General features: G+C 33.7%; 1 protein-coding gene across 1 annotated transcript in view; it reads left to right on the top strand.

Annotated features, from left to right (window-relative positions):
- The first annotated feature begins 4,331 nt into the window (after window positions 1–4,331).
- The window catches only part of LOC145607396 (putative helicase MAGATAMA 3), a 10,513-nt gene continuing 3,579 nt past the window's right edge, over window positions 4,332–11,265 (top strand). Inside the window, exons 1-12 of the mRNA XM_081663063.1 lie at window positions 4,332–4,484; window positions 4,949–5,090; window positions 5,185–5,327; window positions 5,490–5,684; window positions 6,524–6,715; window positions 6,883–6,918; window positions 8,216–8,301; window positions 8,412–8,462; window positions 9,275–9,386; window positions 9,456–9,561; window positions 10,208–10,305; window positions 11,127–11,230. Coding sequence (XP_081519189.1) covers window positions 4,383–4,484; window positions 4,949–5,090; window positions 5,185–5,327; window positions 5,490–5,684; window positions 6,524–6,715; window positions 6,883–6,918; window positions 8,216–8,301; window positions 8,412–8,462; window positions 9,275–9,386; window positions 9,456–9,561; window positions 10,208–10,305; window positions 11,127–11,230 — 1,367 coding nt within the window. The 5' untranslated portion in view covers window positions 4,332–4,382. The remainder of the gene's footprint in view (window positions 4,485–4,948; window positions 5,091–5,184; window positions 5,328–5,489; window positions 5,685–6,523; window positions 6,716–6,882; window positions 6,919–8,215; window positions 8,302–8,411; window positions 8,463–9,274; window positions 9,387–9,455; window positions 9,562–10,207; window positions 10,306–11,126; window positions 11,231–11,265) is intronic.

The following is an 11,265-nucleotide window of genomic DNA, read 5'->3' as shown; positions in this document are numbered from 1 at the left end:
AAGGAATCTTTTGGAGTAAGTTATGCCTTATCCTTTTGAGCTTCTGGGCAGAGCAGAGCGGGGGTTAATAGAGCAGAGCAGATTAGATTTCGGTTTTCTTCTTTTTCACGTCCGAAGCAAAAGGAAGGCGTTTCATGCAGCGTAAAAATGCAAATGGCGTAGCGTACAGCGTAAAATTGTACGACGTAGGTGTTGCGTAAAATTTCACCCTCAGCCCAAGCTTTGCGAGATCTACCTCTCGGAACTAAAAGGTAGACTATTACTGTAGGCTTTAGCTCACGAGTCGACAGGCGCGCCGAACCTTCAGGAACAGACACTTCTTGAATGGAAGTAGTTAGTGAGCTTACTAACTTACCGGACAGTTAGGGTGTCCGTCCACCCCCTGTATAAAGAGCGACGAGACAATATTAGGTGCGCTATTTAAAAAATCTAATGCAAGTGCTATGCAAGGACTTTTATTTTCTTCCAACGAATTCCTGGCAACTTCCAAAAAGCCACCAATTAAAATGCTAAATAACATATGCATTAATGCTTGTATTTTGATGGATGGACAAATTTAAAAATCCTAATTTAAACAATATCTACCATTGATTGCTAGGTTGTAGTACTAATTATATAGGTACATAAGAGAATAATATCATACCAGTTAAGATTGTATATAAATAGGGAGAATCCCTAACATATAAGACAAACATTTCTAAATGATTTATTATTAATAAATATACTAATAGTCTTCAGAATATATCACTCGAAATAGAGGGAAAAATGGTTTTCTACAATTCCAAGAAGAATGTAGTAGCCATTCTTTTCATCCTGGCTCTAGGTAATATAAGTAATTTGTTTGTAATCACATATGGTGCAATTAATTAGTCCATTTTATTTTTGTAGGTGTTTCGATCATTATTATATAAACTTTATCATCTAAGTACTAATGGTCTATTTGATATAGTAGTTGATAACTAATGGTGGTAATGAGAATGAATTTGAGTGTAATTTGACAAGAAATAAAGTAACATCATAATTAATGTGTTTTTTTTAAAAAAAAAAATCATAAATTAAGGTCAATTAGCATTACGTACCATGGACCTTAGTGTCTTAATTAAATCTCTCATAAACTTACAACACAAATTTATGTTCATTACCTTATTTATTACTGCATACGTATACCAAATATATATATCGTAAGATTATTAACCCTACAGATTGATGCTGGCTATATGTGAAACTTTTGCAGTGCAAATCATGGTTGATAAATCTGAAAGTTATTGTGGTATTACCGGAGAAAAATGTCACTCTTACCTAGCATTTGATAATTGTTGTGCGGGATATAGATGCAGTAAAGGTGCTGGTTTCAAATGTTTAAAAGGTAAGTGACAAACTGTCATTATTTTCTTATGATATTATTGAAGTATGATAATTTGGTTCAGATCAAATTGTTTTGAGTCATGTCAGATTTTGACACTTTTACTCCTTATGTAATATGCTTCATAAAATTTTGTTTGTAGACCCCAAGCAACATTGCTCGACTGTGGGGGGACACTGCGACATAATCACAGCCTGTTGTGGAAAAAGCACATGTTCAAACAATTTTTTTTTAGGCCATTGTAAACCATGATTATCACAAGGCTCGTTTTTGTGGAGCTTTATTTCATTTGAATTTGTTAGAATGATTATTTAATGGTTGTTCCGACTAATAAATACGAAATACTAAGGATATAAAGTACTCCTTTATCATTGTAACACTAATTTACAAAATCAATATTATTGTAATACATTTGAATTTTTTCATGGGTGATTTGGAAAATATAAGAGTATAAACATTTGAATTAATGTACTCCCTCTGTTTTTTTTTTTTTAAGTGAGAGTTTGATTTGTACATTTGCCGAGAAACAACTTTGACCATGAATATCTTTAATTAAAGGTTAGTAAAAATTATGAAAAAACTAATTTATAAAAACAGACATTATGACAAATTCAACAACATATAATATGATATTATGAATAACTTTTGATAGTTTATAGGTAATTTTGTGAGAATAACAGCAACTGAGTAATATGGGTAACTTTTGATAATTTAAGAGGTGTTTTGTGAGAATTTGGGCAAACTTTTTCGGCCCGGAGTTGGGTTGGGCTCAATCTAGCCGAATTTTTAAAAAAATTTTTAGACGGCCTTAGGCATGCGTTTTTATGCATTTTTGGTTTACTTTTTTGGCCCGACCTGAAAACCCCAAATGGCCCCGCCATTTTGGCGGGTTTGGCATGTGATTCTCGTCCCGAAGCTTGGCCCGGCCCGCACTTTGATCAAGTCTAACCCAATGCATGCAAAAAACTTTTGAAGAATAAATAGGGTAGGTCCATGTGTTAATAATAAAAAAGGAAAGTGATGTAACTAATTTAAAACTTCTTTTTTAGAAAATTGACGCAATTAAAAAAAAACAGAGAAAGTATATAATTCAGGTTAATTACGAGTCAAGTGAATTAGGTCAGGTTAATTTCGTGTCGTCGAGAAGACCAAATCATTACGGATTATCCTATATTCTATTGGTATAGCCGTATAGTACAAATATATTGTGAATCAATAACTATTTAACTATAAATTGGACGGAAGAGCCACAATGCATCATCCATTCCTCGGAATTTGGGATTGTATTAAACATTACAATACATATTTACATATAACATTACAATACATATTTACATATACATATAGCTGAATAAATTCACCCAAAAATCAATAATCCCTATTATACTTCGTATTAGTGAAGAGGGGAGCATTTGGTGTGCACCTAAAAAAACCTAATATCCCCTCATAACTTAATTAAATTATTATTTTAAATTTTAAAAAATTATTAGTAATTCAAGTAGAAAAAAAGTTGGCATATATATGTTAATCAAATTTTGACTCCATAATCATCATTTAAGGTGACAAATTAATTACTATTAATTTGGAAATTTATTGTCCAAAAATTTATTTATTTTATTTCCTTCTTCGCAATTGAATAAAAAACGATTGCTTATTTAAAAAATTCAATAATATTTTATTATATTTTTGAGAAAAAAATTCAAAGTTTTATTGACTCTATAAATTAAATACGGAGTAGAATAAAAATAAAATCCAATTAACTAAAATAATTAATCAATCAACGAAAATGCAATAGACTAAAATAGGCTAAATAAAATTCAATCAACTAAAATAGTTATGATTTATAATTAAATTATATTTACTTCCTCAATCAACTCTCAAGAAACTAAAAATAAGTACAATCATTAGTGATTTGGAACACAATAGCATTGGTTTCGTCGTTAAGTGTAATACTTCTCCTTATTAGTGGTCTTCCCTATGGAAGAGTCTTTGTGGGAATTTTGAGGATAACCATGTGGATTGCAGTTACAGCAATAACCCCTTAGGTTTAATCTCGAGATTAGGCCTAATTACTGATCGGGCTTAGTTTTAACAAGCTTTGGTTCATTGTGTACTAGGTCAAGCGAGTTGTTTTATGTGTTTAAGTCATAATAAGTAGTCCATAAGCATTCCTTACTTTGATCTAGCACCTGATGGTTTTGTTTATCGTCATAACACTTCTGATTGGGATAAGGGACCAAAGTAGATGTCTACACACATGGTTAAAAGTTTAGCTTTATATATGCACGATTTTTATATATTTATTTTGATCTATATTTATGTATAATATTGTCTTAACCCGTTTTCTAGGTGGTATAAAAACCCTAAACGTGTTTGGTTTTTCGTGTTGTTTCAGGTGGGTTTTAGGGTTTTAAGGGCCGGCAAAAAGGGGAAGATGTGTAATACCCCCAAATCTCCCTCTACAGAAATACCAATATAATACGTATAATTATACTGTAGAGATAGAGTTAGGCGTATTACCGCCGCGTGATTACGCAAGGCTACCAAGACTTAATAAAACCTATATACTTCAATACTATTATTTATTAAATAAATTATAAATAATCATTGTCATGAGTACTCATAATTAAAAATAAAGACCAACATTTCTAATCTAGGTGACGACATTCCCGGAATTCCATATGCTCATATATTGACTCCATCTGAAATTAGTAAACACTGTTTACCATTACGGTAAATAGGGCGAAAAAAAACAAATAAGAAATACGGGTTAACAAAATATGTTAAGCGGCTAAATTCCTAAAACCCATTACTATGTATTTCATATTTTTTTGGTCAAGGTCTTCTTTACCATAAAAATAATAATAATAATAAAATAAAATAAAAAATAAAAAAAATTTACTCGTACTATTTTTTTTTTTTTTTCCCCAATTAACATTTTATAATTAACATTGAAAACCCCTTAAACCCTTGGCCCCAAGCGAGAGAAGTCCCTGCTCTCTTTCTCCACAGAAAAAAAATGGCAATAGAGAAGATCAAAGTGGAGGAGGAAGCTTGCATGATTCACTTCTACAAGATTGTTCTTAGCTGGGATTACTTTCGTCTTCCTCAACATTCTCAGGCAATTTTATTTCGTACTTTGTTTTTGTTTTTTTAATTCCATTATCTCTTTAATTTCTTATGCTTAAATTTAATTTCCTGTTAATCAATTATTCAACAATTTATATGCAATTTTTGGTTGGTTTTGCTTTTTGGGTAATTGGTACGAACAATTAAAAACAATTATTTTCCTATTTGGGTATAGTTGAGATGAACAATTTGTGATAATGATTGCAGTTTATTATTTTTATTGTTATTGTGACGAGCTTTGTAAATATTTTATTTATTTGGGTATTTGGGATGAACAATTAGATACAAATTCTTAGCTAATAAGTGAATTGTTTTCCCCATTTGGGTTATATAATGCTTTATTTTTTGAATTTCAATGTTTCAATTTTTTATTTTTATTTTTTATAAAAATTTTGTTCTTGTTATTGCATTTTAATGATCTTTGTGATTTTTTATACTTGGGTATTTGAAAAGCAGAACTCTAGCATACAAAGTAAAAAGGGTTTAAAGGAGGTGAAAAATACATTTAAAGATGTTGATGATTATCTTGCAACTTTTGAGCCTCTTCTTTTTGAAGAAGTAAAATCCCAAATTGTCAAAGCCAAAGATGATGAAGAGGGTATAGTTTGTTTCCTTTCACTTCATCTTGGACCTTTGTTCCAAATATGCGGATTATTATTTGTATAAATACTAAAGTTTTGTCTAACAATCAGGGGCATCGCCTTTCCAGCAGAAGATTTGTATGGTTAAAGAATGCAGTGATTCAGACGGGTTTTATTTCCCGGTTGTATTTTACACGACGGAGGAGGAAGATTCCTTTTACCAAAATGATCTTTTGCTACTTTCGAAAGAGAAGGTGATTAAGCTGTTTTGCTAGTTTATGACTAGTTTGGGAGCTAATACTTAAGATTTAAGAGTAGCATTACGAGTTAGTTCTTTTATGGAAAATCCCTTATGTCTATCATTAGATAGTGTGTTTGCTCCCATCTTGCTAATTTAATGTGGTTGAGCATTACAGATTGTTGGTAACAGGCTTCCTGAGACATATGCATTTGCGTTAGTGGAGCATCGTCAGTTAGATTCTCTAAGACTCAGAATGTTTTTACAAGGAGAGGTTAAGGGAACTGATACAAACCGTACAGTGTCTAGCAAGAGACTTGCCAATATGCGTTCATGTATAAAAGTTGAACAGATTATTCTTCACATGTCAAAGGTAATATATCATTATTTCCTGAAATCTGTTCCATTTTTACATTTTCTTTCGCTATTTAATCAGTTTGTCTCATATAGTATGTGCTCATCTGTTCATGGAAAAGAAATGAATGCAAGTCATGGGTACCAAATGGTCCCATAGAAGTAAAAGAAACATATATTTGAGAGATGGCAGCATAGTTCGTCATGTTCTCCATCTTTCGTGGCCTTTGAATGGTCTCATTGTAACTGAAGTACCTATCTTTGGTTCAGAAACTAACTTTAAGTGAAAATTAGCAGAGCTAGCTTACGAGAAATTCTCCTATTGAGGGCATTGTATGTAGATTAAAAAGGGAAAAGAAAAAAATTGAGTCACTTAGTCTCTCTGCTATGTACAGTCTCTGTAAATTGAACCTAGATGCATATGAGTGATTCTTTAATCCATGGGGACTACTTTTTACATCTGAGTAGCTCCTGCCTCCTGGTTTTCAATTTAGAATTATTAACTGAAGAAGGATTATTAAATGCTTTACTGAAGTTTGGTGGTGGGTGTGGGGGTACATATAATATGTATGCTTAGAAAATGACATTGTTTAATAATTGATGGGAATATACCTATAAATCATGTGCTGATAAATAAGTTAAATAATTTGCAATGCGGCCACACATTTATCAGCTGAGAAGACATTCTATATTTTTGGCTGGTGTTGTTTGTACTCATAATGTATTGAGTCTAAAAAATGTTAAATTCTGTACTATATTTTACTTGGTGATCTCATATTCTCATCATAGGATCTTCATTTGTCAAATTTTCTATATAGTCAGGTTTCTTTTTATTCGAGTAAATAATTCTTACGACAGGTCTGCAGTTTATCTACTATTTTTCGCGAGTTTGTTGCCATGCGGTCAATCAGCTCTCTTCCCTTCAGGGATGTAATTTTGAAGGCTGCTGACAGTAGTGCCAATTCAACTGGTCTTGCTTGGGAGATCCCTGGGAAATTGATGGAATCTATTGAAAGTAATCACAATGAGTCTCAACTGGAAGCTATACGTGTGAGTATTTGTGAAACTACTGGATTTCTCATTTTCTTCTAGTTCTTTTTTGCTTCTGAATTAGTCTGCATAGGCGCATAGCTCTCTAATCCAGTTACTCTTAGTTAGAAAGTCTTGTATATTCTATTTTTATAATAACCTGACGTGAATCTGACTGATTTATTCAGGCAGGGCTATCACGGAAACCTTTTGTCTTGATACAGGTATTTTCTGACTTTGAAACTCAAGCAGCAGCAATTTACTCATTTATGTCAACATGTTAAGGGCCACATTTATGTGTTAATTGATTTGGAAAATAACTGTATGGCATAAGAATTAAGAATGGATTGGGCTAGTGTGTATAGGCTTGCTTTGATTTGGCTGTCTGGTGTAAAAGATATGAATGGTTTTGCCTGGCTTTAATTTTTTAATCACCTTGCTAGTGAAATGTTTTAAAGTTTCAAAGAAGTATAAGCCTTAAGAAAAGAATTTGCTGTTATCTGATGCTTGTGGTTGGATGGTAGATTTAGGTTGGTTCATATGTTATTAGGCGCATCCAACAATACAGTTGGTGTTCTAATCCCAATTTCGGTTTTCTGCTCCATGCATTAAAGCTATAGTTGGTGCCAGGCCAATTTTTTTCCAAATAAAATGTTGTCCTTTGAGGGATTGAAGACTTGAAGATAAAATAATTGAAACCATCGCTGAGTCACCTTGAGGTTTGATGTTATGTATTAATGTGTTTATTTCCAGCATGAGGCACTCTTGAGTCTTGATAGTGGACAATTACCTGGGTGATGGCTTCTGTGTTTCTGGGCACTGAAAATCTTACAAGATATCAGCATGACATGATAGACTATTTCATTGTAGAGTTAATTATTTTAACCTTTAGAGCTTGAAAGTTTGCATATTTATGTTGTTCTTGGAAAAAGAGGGAGATTGCCTCTTGTTCAAAAGTTATCCTAGGAGAACTTTTTTTTTTCAAATCCATGGCTCAGGAGAAATTTCCTAGCAGTCAATATGATGAATATTGAAGTTGCTAAATGATGTTTTTGATGTTGTGGAATATTTCTTAGATCCAAATTCTTACTATAGAAGACATTAGCCAATTTGATTCTTGACCAAGTAGTCAAATCTCTCTATTCTAGCTTCTTGTTTATTGTTATGTTTACATGGTTTGATGGTTTATGTAAATAATTGAATGAGAGCTTCCGCAATACTGGCACTGATTAATCAAATCTCAGATTGCTGTTATGATCTTGAATGGCCACTGACTTGATTCCCCTATTTTGTTCTGCCAAAGTAGGTCTTCTTTGGTTTGATGATTCTGGTTTTTGTTTCATGTTTACTTTGAACTTTTCTGATTTACTTCCTTGTTTTTGGGATGGGGGAGGGAGGGTGGGCGAGTCAATAACTTTTTAAGCTGGATCATCTATATTTTCTATACTTTTATATAATATTTCTGTATATGCTGATTATGATCTATGAGGTTCTTGGAACCTGATTTTTTGTTCATTTTAGGGTCCTCCAGGGACTGGAAAAACACAAACTATTCTTGGGCTTCTTAATGCTATTCTGCATTCTGTTCCAGCAAGAATGAATGCTAAGTGAGTTACAACTATCCTCACTTTTTTCTCATGGGTGATTATGTAGCAGACTGCCTATGCTGTTTCATTGTGGAGGCTTAATTTCACTGATCTGGGTATTACTCTTCCAGGGATAAACTGCGTGACATGAAGCGAGGGCCGGAATTGCCTATGGAGGAGAAGTATGTTTTGCCTGTTGCTCAATTTGGTGTCTTAGATAATTCTTCTTTTTGGTCTTTGATTTTATAACATCTTGCTGTGCTAGTTGGAACATACTTGTTAAAAAATATTTTAACAAATAATGTGCTGTATGCTATATATTCCTAAATTTTTTGCAGTTTGCTTGTGCTTAATCTTCTTGGTACTCATTCTTTCAAAAAAAATTCCTGGTCTTCTTCCTTCCAAGGAGTTTCTGCTGGTACATTTTTTGTGGTTGGAAGTATTGTTTCTTGTTTCACAACTACCATAGCTTCATCTATCTAGGTCAAGGCATTCTTGTTCATGTGTCATTGGTGGATCATTTGTCTTAGTACTGGTTAAGAATATATGCATCCAAGCGAGCTAAATAGCTGATTATTGTTTAAGGCAACAGCACACTTCAAAATTCAAATTATATGCCAGTTAGGAAAGGTGCAGAATCTGTATCTAGTGTTAATGGAGCTTCATAGCTGTAGTTCTGAGGTATTTTTAACAGAATAATAAAGTATAATAGCTCATCAGATTGCCTATGATTTTTAGTATTTGTGAAGTAATTAGTGCTCATCGTGTATTAGAATAAGGGTCAGTTAACAACTGCTTTGTCATTTCAAGGGTCAGGCTATGTACATCTGACCCTCCTCTCGCTTGTCCAGGAAGGGTGTCTCTTTTCAGGCATAGGTATCAATTTATTGTTATAGGGAAGTAGCAGAATCTTTTGACTCTTGTTGCATATAGATTTGAATATTGGTATACAAATCTGTTATGGTACTAATCTCAACATGTTTATATGATACAGGTGCAATCACTGGAGACTAGCATCTCCCTGGATATCCAAGGTCAATCCAAGAGATGAGATCATGCCAGTTGATGGCGACGATGGGTTTTTTCCAACCACTGGAAATGAATTGGTATTTACTAATTTTCCTACTATGATGAGTATTCTTTAGATTGTCTTCTGAACAGTCAATGTGGTGCAGAAACCAGAAGTTGTAAATTCTAGTCGCAAATATCGTGTTCGTGTGCTGGTTTGTGCCCCATCCAATTCTGCACTTGATGAGATTGTGTTGCGAGTTCTAAATACAGGTATACTTTTTTGTTCTATCTTTTCTACCTTTCCTGTCCAAGGTGTCATAATTATGTAATGGAAAAAAAATTAGAGGGAGCATCATTCCCTACCGTTGATTTCTGACAAGTCTTCATTTGTTGTGATGTCTCCAACTTTCAATATTACTCTTTTTTTTTTTTTTCAATAGCTATTTAGTATTTTGGTGCAGTAAATGTTTTAGTATATTTTTTGGAAACTAGACAGCTTATTTGAGATGTCTGGAAAATAAAGATTTGACAACTAATGTGAGATGTGGGGAGTACATTTTAAGAAGAGACAAACAGATGTAAGTCATTGAGAAGATCTATTTTAAGTCCTCTAGATGAGGAACTTCATCAACAATGAGAAGATTTTTATTAATTAAGTGACGAAGTTATCCTTCTCAAGTATGTGCTTCATTGAGTATATAGCTGTGTCAACATGCTTCTCTATGCAGTAACTGGTTTTCAGCAATTGAATTTATTGGATGTGCTCCGATCTCTACTCCTTTGTTTCTTTCTTATGTTTCCGCTGTACTTTTTAAGCCATTGGTTGATGTAATCTGATAGTCAGATATGGCAGCCTCAGAATTAATCTTGTGATGATCTAACTTATATGATGATATATTATTCCGGTTATCTGCAGGTGTTCGTGATGAAAATGACCGTGCTTATAATCCTAAGATTGTTCGCATAGGTCTTAAGGCTCATCATTCAGTACAGGCAGTTTCAATGGATTATTTGGTATGAATATCTGATGCACCTTGCACTATATTTTCCCCCCCAAATAAAAACTATTTAGCCTTTTCTTGTGGCCTTAGGGTGGGAATGATATTGTGACTTTTTATGTTTTGGTACACATCCATCCTCATTTGATCCTTGGCTCCTTCTGCATTCTTATCACTATAACTTCTTTTCAAGGTTTTGGATTATTGGAGGACCATTTTAAACGAAGTAAAAACCCATGGTAGCTTGCAAGTGCAATGGCCAAATTAAGTGATCTATTGGCTATGATCTTTAGTGTGTGAGATGGCCTGTAATATATGGAATTGATTATTTTTCATCTGATGTGAAGCCATTCTATTTGTGTGAACCTATGACTCATAAAACATAATGCTTTCAAGTTCTATTTTTGTTTCAACTTTTGAATGTGCTAATTGAAATACAATTTTTGTAGCTTGGGCTGTTAAATCTTTCTTTTGCTGACTAAAATAGATTTTTTGTAGCTTGGGCTGTTAAATCTCAGGTAGTAATGCCTTGTGTGGGATTGGGAGGGGGGGGGGGGGGGGGGGGGGGGGGGGGCTAACTAAAATAGATTTTTTGTAGCTTGGGCTGTTAAATCTCAGTAGTAATGCCTTGTGTGGGATTGGAGAGGGAGGGAGGGGGGGGGGGGGTGGTATGATATAATGGCATATGGAGGATCTATAGCATCTTTCAATGTAAATAATAATGGCAGTGAGGTTGTTGAGCATTATCAATCGTGTCATTGTTGTTAACCTGCTAAATTTCCTGTAGTTTTACTCTTTAAGCTTCTCTGGTGCTTATACAACTGATTTGTTTTTGAGGTAGAGCAAAAGCTAGCTGGTCTGGAGGGCCATCTAGATAGGCAGAAGCAAGGAGCTCCAGGGAGCGATAGAGATAGCATACGTGCATCAATCTGGATGAAGCTGTGATTGTATGCAACTCTTCCCTGAACTGGAAATT

The sequence above is a fragment of the Chenopodium album genome, chromosome 23 (assembly GCF_948465745.1).
Source record: "Chenopodium album chromosome 23, dcCheAlbu1.1, whole genome shotgun sequence".
Classification (NCBI taxonomy): domain Eukaryota; kingdom Viridiplantae; phylum Streptophyta; class Magnoliopsida; order Caryophyllales; family Amaranthaceae; genus Chenopodium; species Chenopodium album.
The sequence above is the reverse complement of the archived record's forward strand: the minus strand, read 5'-3'. Positions and strand labels throughout refer to the sequence as shown.